The following is a 17978-nucleotide window of genomic DNA, read 5'->3' on the forward strand; positions in this document are numbered from 1 at the left end:
AAGTCTCCCCTTTGCCTGGAGATTTCCCAAGAAGGGAGCTGGCGACGCCTGGCAGTGGTAGCACTGCCCCTTCCTGTCCCCCAGGAGGCTGGGCCAGCAGCTCTGCGCATGCCTAAGGGTCTACAAGGCTGGGCTCTTCCACACCTAGGCTGGAAATGAGGCTGGCGGTGGAGACTTTGTTTCTGAGTCATTTGCTGGGGATTCTCCCTCTGGTTCCCACCTTCCTTCCTCCCAGGACCGTGACTGCCATCAGGCAGCAGGGGAAGTGGGTTCTGTACGGCACCGCTCAGCTGCACCACACCAGCCTTCCCTCCATGCCGCCGGCAGCTCTGCGGGTCCCCTCGGGGGACGTCGAGCCTGTGCTCTCTGCAGGGCAGCAGTACAGCTCCCTCAGCCTGGCCTGTTCATGCTGAGCACCCAGGTTCCTCCACCACGTTCACAAAGAGGAAGATCTGAAGCTGTCTGTGAGGTGGGTGGTGGTTTGCAGCCACAAGGAAGAGACTCTACCGCCTGGTCTTTTAAGGAAAGGAGGCAGGGTGGCCAAGTGGAAGGAACTTGGCGTGGGAGTCATGGCCACTTACCAGCTGCCTGAGCTGAAGCACAGACCCCCCACCCCCAGGGTCTTTAGGACTCACTGAGATGTGTGTGCGACATTTGTGGCATACAGCTGGCCCCAAAGAAGTGAGGGCTCCTTTTTCTCCTCCTCCTCCTCGATCACTTTTCTCAGATAAACGGCAGCTGTCAGGGAGGGGGCAGAAGTGTGCCATCGCCTCCCACCGCAGCGCTGTCGCAGAGAGCATCGCCCGCCACTCTGGGCTGGCTAGAGGGCCAGGCGTTGGCACCGTCAGCACCATCCCTCAGGCCAGGCACACTTCCGCACTCCCCCGTGGGCAGGGCCGTTGGCTTTGCACACGGTGTCGGGCAGCTGGCGGCTGTGGGTGCTTGAGAGGCCGTAAGAAAAAGGAAGAAAGCACAGCTTGGGTCTGTGTTCTCATCAGCCAGCATCGGTTGAGCCCCCCTCCTCTAGGGACCTCGGGTGCCCGGGGGCATTTGGGTCCATCTGCAGAGTGGCCTTAACTTGTGCCCCGCCTTCAGACTGCAAGGTCCTCCGACAGCAGACAGCAGGCTCCCATCACAACAGTGCGGAAGCCTCGTAGGATCTGGGTGATAGCCAGGCTTCAGCCATTTCCCCTCGCCTGCGAGGCGCCCAGGGACGCCTGGGGGCTGCTCACTCCTAGAGCCCAGGGATCGGGACGGGAAGTTTTACCCAACCCACTCAGGCCTATGGCTGGATTTGGGCTCCTGCCTTCCGCCGTGGGGAGATGTCGCTCCCCGGGCACTGCGCTGGGTGTGAGCACTCCCTGCTGCCCCGTGCTCTCAGGGTCCCAGCCCTGGCTCCTCTTCATCCCAGGAGCCCTCAGGCAGCCTTTTGCAGCCAGGGCTCTGGGTGCTGGGGAAATGTGCTCCCCACTGTGCCGGCCTGGCAGGCAGCTGTGCGGTTTAGTTCTTCCCATCCGTGCTGCAGACCCAGGCTGGCTGCTAAGTGTGCGTGAAGATGCTCTGTAATGGGTTGTGTGGTGGCGATCGACTGTTCGTAAGAAAAGTCCAGTGTCTAGCCTCCATGTGCTCAAGTCTGAGTCCTTGATAAGAAGATGAACCGCCCTCGTGCCTCTTTCTCCTTCCCCTTCCCCTAGTGATACCTAGCGAGAAAAGAGAGGAGAGTCCAGTCCAGTCCCGCTGAAGAAGCAAGCCCCAGGTCTCATCCCCTTGCCTGGCTCCCGCCCCCTATCCCAGCCTGGACCTGACAGGACAGACAGAGCGCAGCTCATGCAGCAAACTGTTTGGGACTGAGGGAATTCTGACTTGCCCCTGGGCTCCCAGCTGACTCACCAATCAGAAGGGGACGCTGATTCGGAATCAGTAATGTTGCTGTGTTCCCAAGGAAATCATAAGTGAGGAGGGAAGCACGGAAAAGGGGCTGTATCCCAGATCCTCACTTTACAGATGAGATGCCGGAGACAGAGAGTGGGAATAAATGCCCAAGAAGGTCCGCAGCGACTGCCTTCTCAGAGCTGGTCTATTTTTCCTCCCTTCTTTATTGGAGTTTTTTCCTCCTAGTATTTTATTATGAAAAATGTCAAACGTACAGCAAAGTTGAGAGTTTTGCAGTAAAAACCAAAATCCCCCCACCTAGAGTGTGCATTGTACTGTACTTGCTCTATCACGTGTCTCTCCACTCCACCCACCAATCCGTATTATCCTTTTGATACATTTCAGAGTGAAATGAAAACACTAGTCTGTTTCTTTATTGGGGGTTGTTAATTATAAAAGTAATGCCTGTTCAAACAATTCAAAAATATATAAAAATCTTTTTCTTCTAATCCTCCTTTCCTCCACTACTATTAAAGTGTGTGTTTCCCTCCAGACTTTTTCCTGTGCTTCCACACACACACATATTTAAATGTGTGTGGTATCTAGTGCTTTTTTAAAAACGGGATCATAGCCTTTTACAGATGTGCCACTTGCCACGTTTGGAGCCTGAGGTGACACTCCAGTGGCAGACCGACTGTGTGCTATCTGCTTTTCCCTCCACGTCACCCTTTCAGGTGGGCTTTCGGGCTTTGGGTTAGGCAGATCTTAACAGAGAACATGACCACAGGCTGTCCTGGTGGCCTGGAAGCTGAAAGTGACTTCTCTCCCAGCTCTTTGTGCATAAGGACTTAAGTATTGAGTTGACTCTATCTTAGTTGTTTTCCTTGGGGTTCCTGATGGGGGGCTCTGAGTCACCATACCCTTCTAGGCCATGAAGAATCCTCATTTTATGGGCCCCAGATGCTTCCCCTTCCACTAAAGTTATCAGAGGGCACAAAGAACCCGCAGTGGTGGAGGGCAGCCCCACAGAGGGTCCCTGGCCCTGCCCCATTCACAAGCCCTCTGACTTCGGCAAGGTGTCTGGCTCTCTGGCTGCAGTGTCCCCTTTTGCAAAACAGGAATAACACCGTGTACCCTGCCCGGCTTGTAAGATCCTGAGGCTCACTGAACACACGTGAAATCTCAGCGTGTATCGTTGGCAGTGCTCACGATCAGTTAAAATCTTTCAGAAGTGGGGAGTTGCCCTGCTTTAGGCTTTGCTTTCTTTCCATCCAGAACCTGTTCTCAGGGTACTTCTCCTATGGTTTTGAGAACTTCTGGGTAACCTTTTGCTGACTTCACCTCTCTCACCTGCCTTTCAAATATTAGAATTCACCTGGGTTCAGTCGTCTGCCTTCTTGAGATTTGTCTAAGCTCTTTATCCCACATCTACCCCTGTTGCCCACATCTCTCCTCTAAACCCCAGATCTGGACTTGAATGGACTCCAGCAGGTTTCCATTAGCGCGTCCTGGGGGAGACGCCCGGTCAGCGCCTACCACCCAGCTCTGAGCTCATCATTACTTCCCAAGCTGGGCCTCCTCCTGGCTCCCTCTCGCTCTGACAAGTGTGCGCTCCCCTCCCCTGGCCCCCGTTTGCCCAGCTGCCCCAATTCATGCCATCCACTTCCCCCCATTGCTGGTGCCGGCCTTGAGTTCATCTCTCCTGCACCACGGCATTAGCCTCCATAGCAGGCTCCCCATCTGTGGGCTCTTCCAGTCATTTCCAGTAGTTTCAGGAGACTAGATGTGATCAGTGCGTCTCCAAGGCCCTTCAGTGACCCAGATAAAGGCCAGGTAGCACAGCAGGATCCAAGTCCGTCCTCAGGAAGTGGGTCTCACCTACCCCCCCCCACGGCCCCAGGACTCTGCACCTACTACAGCAAACGTCCTGCCTTGCCAGGTGCACAGATGCTGTCCCCTTTGCCCGGAATAGCCCTCCCTGAACAGTCCCCACCCCGATTGGGCATCTCCCGTACTTCTCACGTCTGGATCTGTGTGTGTCTTAAGACTTCCAGGAATTCCTGTGCTGTTCATTTCCGTCTTCTTGTTCAGCCGCCCCTGCTAGGCTATGAGTTTCTTGAATCCTGAGACCGTGGCTTATTCACTGAGTCGCCAGTGCCCAGAATGTCATAGAAATGTCGTAGGGGATGCTGGCTCGGCCCCCTGCTGTGCTCGGGCTATCCTGGCCGTGGCTTCGCTTGGGGCCGTGGTGGGCAGCAGCTCCCTTCCATTCCTTCTTTTCTGGTGGGGTGTGGGGTGTCTTTTCTAAATATTTAACTGAGTTAAAATTTGTATAACACACAAGTAGCCATTTTTACGTGTACAGTGCAGTGGCATTTGGGACATTCACAATGTTGTGCAACCACCATCTCTTGTCTAGTTCCAAACATTTCATCATCCCAGAAGGAGCTCCTTGCATGATTCCACTCACATGAAGGATCTAAAGCAGTCAGCCCCATAGAACCCGAGAGTAGAAGTGTTGACAGGGGAGAGGGAAACAGGCAATTGCTATTCAACTGGCAGAAAGTTTCAGGTATGGGGCTTCCATACAACAGTAGACTGTACTCTTACATTTTTATTAAGAGGGTAGATCTCATGTTAAGAGATCTCACATTACCACAAGAAAAACAAAGGAAAATCGCTTACTCATTAAGCAGTCACTCCCTAGTGCCCCCTGCCCCCAGCCCCTGACCTACCTTTTTGTCTCTGAATTTGCCTCCTCTGGACATTTCACATAAACGGGATCAGAAAGCAGGTGGCCTTTTGCATCTGGCTCCTTCCACTCGGCACCATGTTTTCGAGGTGCACCCACGTTGCAGCAGGCGTCAGCTCTCCACCCCTTTCCTGGCTGAGGGGATACGCTGTTGTGTGGGTCCACGCGGTTCATTTCTCCATTCATCCGCTGGCGGACCTTTGGGTTGTTTCCACCTTTGGCTCTTGTGAATAATGCTGCCGTGGACACACATGTACGCGTATTTGCTGGGGTACCCGTTTCTTCCCTTCACCCTTGCCTCGTACCACTCTCCTCATCACCATTTTTTCCAAACCAGAAATCCAGTGCACCTGATCTGTGTGTATGTTTAGGGGGAAAGTCTGTTCAGGGAACCATTCTGTCTTGTGCTGCCTCTGCTGCATGTCTCCTCCTCTCCAAGCCTTTTTTGTCCTTCATCGCCTGGGCCGCTTACTTGGTGATTAATCCCATTTTGTCTTCAGGTAGTTAGTGTGTGGTTTGCGTGTCTTGTGTCCACAGTGAGGACCTTTACATCAAGGTCTCTCTTGGGCTTTCGCTGACTGAGGTGACCCATGCAGTCCCAAGCAGCTCCTAGATCCCTGCCTGCTGGTGACTGACCCCCCACTCTCCTCTGTCCCCCCTTTGCAGATGACGTGCTGACTAAAGATGCGGGTGAGTGTGTGATCTGCCTGGAGGAGCTGCTTCAGGGGGACACGATAGCCAGGCTGCCCTGCCTGTGCATTTATCACAAAAGGTACGCGAGGGCCGGCAGGGCCAGCTTAGCTGCACCCCAGACCCCAGAGGGCCCCTTCCCTGTGAGTGGGGGGAGAGAAGGGCAGACTGTCACTAGCCACCCCCTCCCCCAGCACTCTGAGTGGAGTCGAGGCAGAGGTCAGCAGGTGGGGAGTTCTGGACGTGCTGAGCGCAGAGCCTGGGTGGCGGGCCCGACGGGGAGGCCTGTGGAGCCCCTGCCCCCTGGAAGGTTGAGCCCCCGTCCATCTCTGTGAGCCCCTCTGCTCCAGCGTGCAGACCTTGGTCTGGTGGGGGTGTGGTGGTCAGCACAGACGGGTGTGCTGGCTGCCCTGGCCCCGCCCCTCCTCCCCAGAGGCCCAGCAGGCAGGAATAGCCACTACCTGTGGGCCCCAGTGCTGTGAGCGGCTATAATTAGCAGGACTGAGATTCGCCTTCAGGCTCCAGCATGAGCCTCATTCTTGTTTCCAACTGGAAAGAAGACACCTCCTTACCCAGGACAGGAGGACGCTCTGTGCTGCCCGTGGCCTCCACCTGTTCTCGGCCCCTGGAGCCCCAGAGCTGCTTCCGGACACACAGGCTTTTCCAAAGCCTGACTCACGGGGCAGCACGTGGATGTGGCTGGTGTCAGAAAGGCGCAAGTGAGGCCTAAGGGGAGGGGGTCCTGGCCTGGGCGCAGCACCCAGCGCTCCAGTGTCCCAGGGAAGCATTGACCAGAGCCAGAGGAAGGGAATCTTCAGCTCTGGGAGAGACTTATGCAAATGATCTGTCTGGTTCCTGTTTTGAAAATACCCAGATGTTTTACAGAAAGCTGTCTTGGGCCAATTTCTGTTCCCTCTCTGTTCAGACAGTGCTTTCTGTAAACACTAGAGACCAGGATTTCCCCGCTGGCCTCTTGTCTGGCTCTCCTGAGCAAAGTCACCAAGCCACAGGGCCAGTCCTCCCCTGGCCCACCTGCTCCAGGAAGGAGGACTAGATGCTGGCTGCCCGCCACAGCCAGCCAAGCCAGGCAGAGCCTGGGGGCCTCCTGAGAGGGAGACCAGGGAGGGAGCCTCAGGCTGCTCCTGTGACTCCGGAGAGGGCTTGCTCAGGGCCGTGACCAGCCTGCCAGGGCTTTGTTCCCACTTCTTTGCCCTTTAAGCCTTGGAGATAGTTGACTGGCCCTGTTGTGTGGGTCTCACCCTCTGACCCGTAGCTGTTGCCGTCCTCCTGGGCTCCATGCCCCTGAGGTCTTGTCCCTCGCGAGGGCACACTCCCTGCATCCTGCAGTGCCTAGGTCCAGCCCAAGCCCGTACGCCCTGCACCGGGACTCCGGCTGCGCCAGGTCCCCCCTGGGTGTCCTCCTTTCTGCTAGCAGACAGTGGGTATGTGGGGTCCCCGCAGGTGAGCGTCACGCATTCCCTGCCCAGAGACCCGACCCTTGGAGCTAGCCCCCAGGGAGCGGCCTGGCCAGCCGGTGATGTGTCTCCCTTGCCGTCTCCCCTCAGTTGCATAGACTCATGGTTTGAAGTGAACAGATCTTGTCCAGAACACCCCGCGGACTGACCCTGCTGGGCTCGCTTGCTGACTCCTCTCAAAGGTGAGCCCGTGGTCGGGGTCGCGTTGCTCTGGGGCCTGGAGGCGGAGAGGGGGGCTGAGCTGCCCTCACGGCACCCCGCGCCCCGCCTCCCCCGGCCAAGAGGGGTCGGGGGTGAGGGGAGCATCTCAGCAGCAGGGGTTCCGTGAGGTGGGGAGGGTTCCTGGGAAGGATGAGAGTCCAGACTCGCACGTTGCGAGGAAGAACCTGCCGGGTAGAGGAAGGTGAGTTGGGGGAAGGCCCCTCGTGTTCCCCGTGTCTAGGGCGAATCTCCCCGAGGAAGGTTCAGGAAGGTCCCTTGGAAAGTGCTGGGCAGGAGAAGCAGCACAAGCCCGGGGACAGGATGCTGCTTTGTACCCCAGCTGTGCCTCGTGCTTGCTGGGGGGCCGGGGCAGGTCCTTGCCCCTCGGTGGCGTGGGTGTCTCTGCTGCTTCTTTGGGGACGGGATAATCTCGCTTGCGTCCCCACGTGGACAGCACACTCATTGGACAAGACCGAGTGTGGGACGGCGCCTCGTTCCCTGCAGCGCTTGTCAGCAGTCAGCGCTTGGCTGGTTCTTCCTGCCTGCACCCACCGCCCTCACCCCCTTCCAGATGAATCTGAGGCCTCCAGGCCAGACCTGGGGCCCCAAGTCCGTGTTTGCACAGCAGACCAGCACAACCAGCTTTCTCCCGAGATGCGCACATGTGCTCCCCTGTCACCGTCGTCCAACCCCAGTTTCTCCCGCAGGCGCCCTGCTTTACTGCTGACCATTCTCTCCTGTCCCCATCCTAGCTGGCCCTCCCGAGTTCTGGGCTGGCACTCTTCTGTTTTCTGCCAAATGAGAAACCAAAACCCACCTCATCTCACGTGAATCCAAGGGTTTGGGGGCCTCTTTTGCGCTCTCTCTCCTCTCTCTCTCCCTCTCCCTCTTCCTCTCGTTTTTTGTTTTCTTTTGTTCTTTGTTAGGTTTATTTTATTTATTCCAAGTAAACTCCCAGAACAGCTGATGATGTCAAACTATTCAGGGACATTTGCCCTTTTTACCTTCACCTCAAAAACTGAGGACGTGGGGTGAAGAAAAGGCGAGGGGAAGCGTGAGGCAGAGGGAATGGAGCTTGGTGCTGGCTGCAAGTCCAAATTCCCGGCATGATGTTTGGCTTCGGGGCCCCCAGACCGGAATCACAGGTGCCCCTGCCCGGCCTCAGCGGGATGCACGCGGCTGGCCTCGGGCCCGATGGAGCACGACTTACATCTTACGGTCCCCACAGGGACAGCCAGGCCCCCGTTCCTGAGAGGAGGCTTCGGACACTGGGGCAGAGCTGAGCTGGGGACACCAGTGGGAACAGGGCACCCCTCCTGCACTGACTTCCAGAGAATGGTTCTCCCTTTCTCCCTGAGGACACCAGATTGAATGAGAGCGAGTTTGAGAGAAGAAAGAATCACCCAATATCCTTCCCCTCATCCTCATCTCAGGAGGGAAAGGGCATTTTCTTTTTCACCTTTGAAAGGCGTTGTGGGTCTGTCTCTAAAGTGTTTACAAAAAAAAAAAAATTATAAAAAAAAACGTCTAGTGTCGACTGGTGTTTTCCCTCGTGATGTTTACAGATTGCCGTCTGCTGCCCGGCCAGAACCCGCTCAGTGACAAAACGACCAGAGCCGGGTTCTCGCCACTCGCAGAGCAGAGCTCACAGCCCTCCCGTGCCCAGCACCCGGCGGTCTCTCCATCAACCGCTCTGCCTTGGTTTTTTGTTGTTGTTGTTGTTTGGTTGGTTTTTTTCCCCAATTTTCTGGCTTGGTTTTGCACTTTTCTCCCCTTGGGACCCTGATATCTTGACTTCATTGCCAAAAACCAACCCACTGAGGACCTTCTCCCCCCCTCCTTTCCATTTCTCCTCCCCTCTTCCCTCCTGGTTCTGGTCAGTTCAGAGGATTTAACAATCACAAGTGTCCTGCAAAAATGCCTGAACGTTTTTCTTAGACCCTTGTGGATTTTTTTTTTCCAGAAAACCTAGACAAACAAAAGACTTATTAAAGGGATATGTACAGCTGCCCCTGTTTTCAGGCATTCTGTTTGAGAACATTCTAGCCATTGATGTTCACATGTGGCATCAGCCCCTGCAAGATAGGTTTCTGTATTTATATTTTAAAATACAAAAAAAAAAACCTTATAAAATGTTTAAAAATACGTTCAAAGCTGGGGGAAAAGGCTTTCTTCATTAGTCAAGGTGTTTTGATATGGTATTAAAATAATGTCTAATAAAAGATGCACTGTGTGACTTCATTTTAATCAAGTATTGTTACACAATCAAGAAATGGGCATTGACGGTCTGTCCCCTGCTCCCTTGCCTACCTCCTTAGCCTTCCTTCAGGCTAGCATCGGGGCTACAGGTGTGTGATGGGGTTCTCAGCGATCACACGCGGGTGAGGGAACGTGGCAGGTCAGGCCGGAGTCCCGCAGCTTTACGACCCATTCAAGCCTCGTGGAATCTATCTGCCATCAGCTGTGGAGCGGTCGTGACAGAACTCTTCTGGAGAGATCTGCAGGGCAAAGACCTTGCAGCGGATGGAGGCTGCAAGGATGCGGGTTCTTCCAGGCACTGGCCCAGACCGCCCCCCGCCCAATCCCTGGCTCCCCATTCCACACCCTGCCCTTCCTGTTGCTCCGGCCACATCTCAGTGCTGACTCATGGGCATCCTTCATTGAGGCCCAGAATGAGGCCCTGGTTTGGGGCTGAGCCAGCTCAGAGCCCTTGAACTAGAACCAGCCACTCAGGGCTCACACGAGTTGGCACACCTTGGGCTGGGTGGGAAGCCCAGGGCAGCAGGTAGCAGTGCCCACCTGGCGCCTCCGTCCGTGTGCTAGACCGGTTCCCGGAGCGGCATTCCAGAGCCTCCTGCAGAGCCTGCGAAGAAAGCTGTGGAGGAAGACGCCTGCTCCGCCCCTTCTCGGGCCTCCTGTGTGCTGCTGCCTCTATGGGCTCTGACCCCACCGGGCCCAGGCTCTGCAGTTGTCTTCTGTCAGACACTTGCTGAAGCACCTGCTCTGTACAAGGGCATTGCAGGCTGGTGGGCAAATCTGAGCCAAGGCACTGGCATGCTCAGCATTTCAGAGAAATACTCAAGAGGAGTTTGTGGGTCTGAGCTTGTGGGGTAGTGACCCCGGGTACCCGCAGTCGCCATGGTGGCAAAAACCTGGGCTCTAAACTGTCTGTATGGGGCTCCTTTGCCTGGCAGAACCACGCTGGGGAAAGGACTTCATCTGAACTTCAGATGCCCCACACGTGAAGTGGGAACAAAGTCACGCGGCTCAGAGGCCACCGTGAGGGTCAGAGGATCTGCCCAGAAGCCCCTGGCACGTGCACAGCAGGCTTGCTCGTGGCTTTGTCACCGCAAAGAGCACTGTTCTATTCGCAGCACCTCCTGCTTCTGCCTGGCAACTATGTCTGCCTGTTCTATATTTAATTCCTCCAGCAAAGCTGGCCCTGAGGATCTCCTTGCCTGACCCCTGGGCCTGCAGGCAGAGGAGGCCTCTGTGCCCACCTCGGTGGCTTAGGCCTGGCAGCCTTGGCAGCGCCCTGGGTGAGCTGAGGGGTCGAGCTGGGTTGGGGCAGGGCTGGAGCCCACGCCGGCTGCTATTCCAGGCTCCTGGGGCTGGTGCCTATCCCACCCCCAGCGACTTCACTCCCACCTGGCACACTGCAGCCCTCTGCTCGTTGCCGTCTCCTCCAAATTCAGACCCAGACTGCCAGCTCCTGGGCCGGGGTAGGACCGGGGTTGTCCGGGCTTTCCAGATGGAACTGGTGTCTGTCATCCTCCATCCCAACAGCTCTCCTCAACTCTGCCTTTCCAGGAGGGGAGGGAATTGGCAGGCACTGGGAGGTGGGTTCCACCCACTCCCTCTGCTAAGGGCCCAGCACACGTGAAGGGGAGGGGGCTTCCTGGAAAGGGGCACCTCACTAAAACCAGTCATCTAGGAGCCATTTAATGGTGTCGAGGTTTTTAGGTCCTTATTCCTAGGGAATAGATGCTGAATTATGTAGGTGAATGATGTCAACAAATTTGTAACTCAATTCCAAATGGTTCCCCAAAAAATACACGCACGAAGCAAGTAAGGCAAAAATATTCACTGTTGAATCTTCAGTGGCTAGTAGTTCAGTGAACAGTGTACTTGTTCTTCCAACTGTCCTGCGTGTTTGGAGTTTTTCCTAGTAAAGAATTGTGGGGAAGTGGCCATTTGCTGAACACCTACTAGTTGCCAGGCACTGAGGGGCACATCAGAGACAAGCCCTGCCCTGTAGGGGAGGAGCCTGCCCCTGCAGAATGCTGCCCTGGGGGGCTGCTGGTGGTGGGCTGCCTGCGTGGAGGGGAGGGCACTGGTGGCTGATGGTTAGATGGTTCGAGTCCGCTTTATTGGGTGCTTGTGGGGGAGGGCCCATGGAACTTGCCCCACACCACCCCCTGGCACATCCAAGGGACAGAAATGTCACAGAGGAGTGAACTCAGGGCTCAGCCCCAAGTTAGCAGAAAGGAGGGGTTCCAAGAACCGAGCTGGTCTCAGGAGCCAGAGGGGCTGCCTGAACAGCTGAGGGGAGAGGTGGGGAGGGGCGGAGGGAGTGGAGGCAGGGAAGGAGCTCAGAGGTGGCTTGGGAGAATGGGAGTGAGGCGAGATGGAGTGTGCGCCTGGCTCCCCTGCGTCCCTCGCCCAGCCCTTTTCCTAAGGGCCAAGGCCTTGGGGTGAGGGAGATGGGCCTGCACTAGAGGCTCCTGGGACCTGCAGGGGCGTGGAGAGCTTAGAGACTGGTTTCCAGGACTCCAGACACCTGCTAGACCCTGGGAAGTGGGGGGCCCAGAGCTGAGAGCTGCAGGTCCCTGCAGAGGTGAGTGTTGGGCACCACTGCCCCAAGCAGATACTGGTGTCTAAGCTCTGAGGTGTCGGGCGCCCTCTCGTGGGCTTAGGGGGAACAACTGCCAGGTACCCCGGACAAGGTCCTCTGATCAGGAATCCTGACCGAGGCAGGAGCAGGCCCCAGGGTGGACTGAGCCAGAGGTTGAGGCAAAAAAGCTGGTAGTATAATACATCACACTGTGGAGAGGTGTGGTACCAGGAAAATCACTTCCATTTGCAATGGTTGGTAGCAGCCACTTGAAGGACATGTTCAGAATGTTCTAGAGTACACTTGGGGCTCAGTGGGGGAGTCTGTGGTAAGTGACGATGGACATGGGCAAGTCCTTAGGCCCTGGGGCTCTGAGAGGCAGAGCAGCTGCCCCTCCTCAGGCTGCAGCAAGTCAGAGGGCAGGCCCGGGATGAGGGACGAGGACGTCACCAGCCAAAGGACAAAGAACTTGGAGGAGGTGGGGCGGGCAGGCACAGGGGTTCATTCACAGGTGCTGCCTGCTATCTCCAGACAACTGCACGTGGGGTTCAGGTTTATTTTGGGGGTCTATGAGTGTGGAGCGGAAGGTCCCTTCCCCCACCAGCAAAGGAGCATTCCTGTCACCAGGCAAAAATATAGGTGCTGGAGCCCCCAGCCTTTGTTCTCCTGCCCTGCCAGTGGGGAGGCTAAGCTGGAGGGGGGTCCTCCTAGTCTTTGGGGTGACTGACCCACACCACCTTACAGGATGCATAAGCAAGCAGAGAGGAAGCAGCTTCACCGGGAATGACCCTGAGCCATTTACTGGACCAAAGGCTCCTGAGGCCAGCAAGAGGGCCAGGGAGAAGACGGCCGACCAGGCTTCTCCCTCCTCTCTCTGGCCTCGGCTTGGATGAAAGGGCTAGCGGGCTGGCGAAGACCCCTGCAGGGTCCAGGCAAAGGCAGAGCTGTTCCATGGCAGGAAAACAGGTTCCAGAACGGGAGGTGCCACTCTCTGGGGGCTTGTGGGCCAGGTGCTCCGAGCCCCTCACAGCACCTTGCCTGGGTTCATGAGGCCTCGGGGGTCCAGCGTGGCCTTGAGCTGCCGCATGGTCTCAATGCCCACCGTGCCCACCTCCTCCTGCAGCAGCTGCCGCTTGCCCAGACCGATGCCATGTTCCCCTGTGCACGTGCCACGGAGTGCCAGTGCTCGCCTGGGAAGCAGCGGGAAGAGGTCCTCAGCGGGTGCCCCTCCCACTTCCCTCAGCTCTCCCCCACCCTGCTTCCCGCTTTGCCCTTACCTGACCAGCTGTTCTGCAAAGGCCTTGACCCTGAGGAGCTCCTCGTGGTCCTCCGGGTCTACCACCAGGATGCAGTGGAAATTGCCGTCACCCACGTGCCCAACGATGGTTCCTGGGGGCCCAGAGGACACAGCTGCTGCCCCAGCCCCGCCCCCACCCTCCCACCGCGCCCCGCATGGGGCAGGCAGAACCTGTGAGTCCCGAGGCCTGCAGGTCCTCCTTGGTCTGCACCAGGATCTCCGGCAGCCGGGAGATGGGCACACACACGTCGGTGGAATAGCCCTGAGTTGGGGCAGGCCGGTGAGCTTCCCTCCCTCACCCAGCCTGCCCGGGAGGTAAGGGGTCAAGGGTACGAATGGGCTCGGGGTGCTCGGCCTCTCACATGAACGTGCCTGCTGTCTCTAAGTCTCAGTTTCCCTGTGCAACAAGGCGATTGGCCCGGCTAGGCTCCCAGGGCTCTCATCCTGCTCCCCACCCCTGCTACCGTGCAGGCCCCCCAGCACCTGGAGCCCAGCCTCCCCTTCCGCTTCACCACCTCTTCCTCCAGGAAGCCTGCCTTCTGTGTCCACACTGCCCCTCCTTGGTCCCTGCACCCAGGGCCTGGCTCGGGGCAGGGGCTCCCTCCCGAGGATTTGGCAGTCCTGCCTGCCGGGGCCTCTGCCTGCTGCCCTGGACAATAGGACAGTAGGCTGAGGAAAGGCTCTCGTGTCCACCCCAGCCCGCTCACCTTGCAGCCCGGCCGCAGCGCCAGGGCAGCGTACCAGGCGTTGTGCCGCGCTGCCCAGAGCCGGCTGCGGTCCTCCGCCTCCTTGGCCCAGGAGAAGTGAGAGCCTCCGTTGTGCCGGATGATCTCCTCTGTCAGGGGCGGGGGGTTGACACCAGGCCCTACTCTGGGGCAGCCCAGGCCCCGCCCCGCCCCGCCCCGCCCACAGCACCCCAGCACACCTGTGCGCTGCACCTGCTCTGCCAGCGCCTGCTCGGAGCCGTGGAACTCGAGGAAGAGCGTGGGCGCCACGCAGCAGTTCAGCTTGCTATGCCTGTTGCAGGCATCCATCATGACGTCATCCAGGAACTCTAGGACCAAGGAGAAGCCACGTGAGGTGACGCGTGGCCTTCAAAGGGGAGCCCACCTGGACGGCCCAATCCCAGGCTCACCAATACGGGCCACGGGCACTGCAGCCTGGAGGATGTGTACGGTGCTGTCCACGGCCGCCTGGACGCTGGGGAAGGCACAGGTGGCAGCCACCGTGGCCTCAGGGGCAGGGTGCAGGCGCAGTGTGGCGGCCGTGATGAGGCCCAGCGTCCCCTCGGAGCCCACAAACAGCCCTGTGAGGTTGTAGCCAGCTGCGCTCTTCCTGGGTCCCCGGGGACATGAGGTAGGTGAGTGCCCAGGCCACGTGACGACGGATTTCTGGCCAGAAGCCAGGTGGGGAGCTGAGCCTAAGGTCTGGGCTCACCCGCCTCTGTGCAGACTGCCACCCAGGCAGCCGTTTCCTGGCACAGCCCAAATAGGCCTCAGGACCACCAGCTTTGGCCCACAGGGCAGTTTCAGGACCCGCCTCTCCAGGAGGCCCCCGTTGCCGCCGGTAGAGGGCGCTCACCGGAAGTGACGTCCCGGGCCCGCGGTGTGAAGCAGCCGCCCTCCCGGCAGCACCACCTCCAGGTTCAGCACGTTGTCGCGCATGGTGCCGTAGCGCACAGCGTTGGTGCCCGAGGCGCCGGTGGCCACCATGCCGCAGAGAGAGGCGTCTGCACCTGGGTCTGGAGGGCAGAGGGCAGGCAGAAGGAAGCCTGGGGCGGGTGCCCGTGAGCAGAGGGGTCCCGCCAAGCCCCAGAAACACTCCTGCCACCAGGGAGCCCTCCAGGCCCAGGAAAGTCCTGGAGCCCCAGCCTACCCACAGGGAACCAGAGGCCGCTGTCGCGCAGGTGGGAGTTGAGGGCTTTGCGGGTGACGCCGGGCTCCACCACCACAGAGAAGTCTTCCGGATTCAGCTCCAGGATTCGGTCCATGTGGGTCAGGTTGACACAGACGCCGCCCTGACAGAGCGCGTTCAAGCGGTTACTGACCTAGATCTTTCGCCAGGACACAGACCCCAGGACCCCAGCTCGAGGCCGACCTCCCAGCAGCCAGACCAGAGCCCCGGGATGGCAGGTAAGGAGGGCTGGACCTGGCCAGCCAGGCTGGTGTGGTGGAGGAGGCAGCTGCCGGTGTGACAAGTGTGGTGGGACTAGAGCCTGGCCAGGGGAGTTGTCCACCCACCATACATACCTGCACGGCACAGACTCCACCCTCAAGCCCGGTGCCCGAGCCGAACGGGATGATGGGCACGCCTTGGCCATAGCACAGGGCTGCCAGCCGGCTGACCTGCTCCACATTCTGGGGCCACACCACGGCGTCCGGAGGTTGGCACCTGGAACCAGACCCTCAGCAATGTAGGGGTGTGTGGTACCCTCTGGTCCTGCTCAAGTTTGAAGGTATGGCAGGGCCTGAGGCTGCACAGTGGGCGAGGGGCAGAGAACACCCTTCTGGGGGCACAGAGGAGAGGTGGAGGATGCCAGAGCACCCAAAAACAGATGGCGGGGGTTGAGGGGCAGAAGATAACCCAGGACCCTCACTCCCAGCCAGGGGTTCTGATGCAGGGGGGTGGCGGAGCCCACCTGTGCATTGACTCATCGTGCCCGTGCTGCTCCCGGACCACAGCAGCAGTAGTCACATGGGGGCTCCCCACAACTGCCTTCAAAGCCTCCACAAAGCCCTCGCTGAGTTCACCCTGCGGGGGAGAAACACATTGGCAGGGTCACTCAAAGATACCTGGGGCCACCTGGCCAGTGGGAGGGGTGGGAGTGGGGGTTCCATTGCCTGTGAACAGAGGCACTCACACCCCTACCCCGCTTCGGCCGGGGGCTCGTAGGGCTCTTGGAGCCCTTCTGGGGATTTCTTCCCATTTTACAGATGAGGAAAAGAGGCCAGCAAGTCCAGGACAGGGCCTGGCCTAGAACCCAGCTCCTTGCCTCCCAGGCATTCTTTCAAAATGTGTGTGTATTCCGGGGCCTCAAAGGGGTGCCCTAGAGTCCACAAATCTTTCAGTTGACACCCCCCAGCCCCACTCATGGCAGCTGTGAGGGCTTCGGCCCAGCGCACTGAACACCCACATTTGACCTGGGGTGAGCCCAGCGAGCCTCTGCTCAAGGTCTCCTGGTGCTGGGGCAGCACACAGTTTGGCCGGAACTCGGCATCGGGGGCCCCCCACCCTCTAAGGGGCTCCTCTCCTCCCACCTACCTGCGTCCCCCTGGAGCAGTAGCCCCTCCAGGGGAACATCCCCCAAGTTGCAGCCCGGAGCAGGCTGGCCATAGCTGGGCAACAGCCGGTGACCACCCCAGCCTATTGGCTGTGCTGGGGGCAGGGCTGCTTAAGGTGGCACAGCCTTAAGGTGGCCCTGCCAGCCCTTGCTGAGTCAGTACTTCTTAAAGGAGAGGTGAGGCTTACTGAGCACAAAGGGAAACAGAACAGCCGCCACTTCTGGCTTAAGACTATGCAGTGGCTTCTTGTGGTCCGAATACCCAGAGCTCCAGCAAGGCTCAGGGGCTTGGGACACACCCTTGATTTTTCTCACCCTGCAAGTCCCAGCTCCGGTGTCACAGTTAGAGTAGGCCTTGATCGGGACTATGAGGAGGAAAGCACAGGGAGGCTCTTGGGGGTTAGGATGGGGGTAGGGCAGTAAGGCAAGCCAGGAAGACTTCCTGGAAGAGGAGTGCTAAGGATGAGCAACAGTTTGCCAGATCAGCCAAGGAAAAGACTGTTGCATCCCTTTGTCTCCACTCTCCCACTGGGCATATCCCAGGATCGAGGGGAGTGAGGTGGCTGCTGCTCTTGAAAGTATTCCAAGCTCTGTTTTCCTCCCACAGCAAATTTGAAGAAGCGTGTTGCTAACATTACTGAGATAAAGCTATTTCTGGCTTTGTTTTTCTTCCCAGTCAAACCAGGAATACAAACTCCTACTTGGGTCCTTCTCCCCAACCACATTTGAATGAGCCCACATTTCCATTCTCAGTGTGTTGCTTAACTGGCTTATCTCAAAAATCATCTCTTTTACAGTTGGTTAGTTCAAATCAAGATCCAGGGAAAGTCCACAGAATGTATTTGGTTAATGTGTCTCATAAGCGTCTTAATCTAGAACAGTTTCCCTCTCCCCCATTCTTCCATGACATTTATTTGTTAAAGAAACTGGGTCACTTGTTCTGTAGAATTTTCCGCATTCTGTTTTTGGATGATTGTATCCTTGTGAGATTCTGTACTTCTTGTAAACTGTTACATCTAGATGTGGTACTGTCTAATACACTTGCTGAACTGATAGCAATGTTCTGTATCTGTGCTTTCCAATATGGTAGCCGTTAGCCACATGTAGCTGTTGGTACTAGAGGTATCTATGGATGGAGAAGAGATGCCAGGTAGAGTGTTGTGGCAAACCCTAAAAAGAAGAGCCATGATAGAGATTCCTAAGGTTCTGGAGCAGGGTCATGACATCTGCAACAGAGACCTACACACTATACAGAAAAACTGCCCCGGCCTACTACTGGGTCCTGGTTAAGATGGTGAGTGTGACCACAAGATACCATTGAGTGATCATGTGGCCAGAGCAGGCTGTCATGACCTGTCTTCTATCAGACCCACCAAGTCATAAAGTCAGGCAGGTCCAAAACAAAAGGGGGAGCAAGAAAATTGGGCACAAGCAGGGCCAGAGGGCAAAGTCAGCTGCATGAGTAGGTGGCCCAGACCCCCATGTCACCCACCATTGCTTGGCCAGTACCTTTCCCTCAGCTCACACCTACAGCCGTATGGGGGAACTCTTATGACCAGCTGATGGAGGAGGAAAAA

The 17978-nt window shown here is 57.5% G+C and overlaps 2 protein-coding genes across 5 annotated transcripts in view; one reads left to right on the plus strand and one right to left on the minus strand.

Moving 5' to 3' along the window:
• Positions 1 to 9212, plus strand: part of ZNRF1 (zinc and ring finger 1) — a 99816-nt gene extending 90604 nt beyond the window's left edge. Inside the window, exons 3-6 of one of the 3 annotated variants that reach the window (XR_009536924.1) lie at positions 5291 to 5396; positions 6880 to 6971; positions 7917 to 8135; positions 8219 to 8549. Coding sequence is in view for 2 of the 3 variants with exons in the window: in XM_060129870.1 (XP_059985853.1) it covers positions 5291 to 5396; positions 6880 to 6937 (164 nt within the window). In the remaining variant the exon portion in view is untranslated. The other 2 variants (XM_060129870.1, XM_060129868.1) reach the window with 2 other exon arrangements.
• Positions 9213 to 9228: 16 nt separating this feature from the next.
• LDHD (lactate dehydrogenase D) lies at positions 9229 to 16479 on the minus strand. Of its 2 annotated transcripts, none has more exons than XM_060129867.1 (11): positions 16383 to 16479; positions 15760 to 15872; positions 15371 to 15512; positions 14997 to 15138; positions 14703 to 14862; positions 14257 to 14456; positions 14047 to 14175; positions 13829 to 13956; positions 13293 to 13383; positions 13102 to 13213; positions 9229 to 9488 (listed from the first exon to the last, which is right to left on the minus strand). In XM_060129867.1, the coding sequence occupies exons 1-11, from the start codon at positions 16452 to 16454 to the stop codon at positions 9422 to 9424; spliced, it is 1356 nt and encodes a 451-aa protein (XP_059985850.1). In that variant the 5' UTR covers positions 16455 to 16479; the 3' UTR covers positions 9229 to 9421. The 2 variants fall into 2 exon arrangements, with proteins under 2 accessions (XP_059985850.1, XP_059985849.1); XM_060129866.1 differs by lacking the exon at positions 9229 to 9488 and adding an exon at positions 11060 to 13014.
• Between the last annotated feature and the right edge of the window lie 1499 nt (positions 16480 to 17978).

The sequence above is a fragment of the Lagenorhynchus albirostris genome, chromosome 19 (genome assembly GCF_949774975.1).
Source record: "Lagenorhynchus albirostris chromosome 19, mLagAlb1.1, whole genome shotgun sequence".
Taxonomy (NCBI): Eukaryota; Metazoa; Chordata; class Mammalia; order Artiodactyla; family Delphinidae; genus Lagenorhynchus; species Lagenorhynchus albirostris.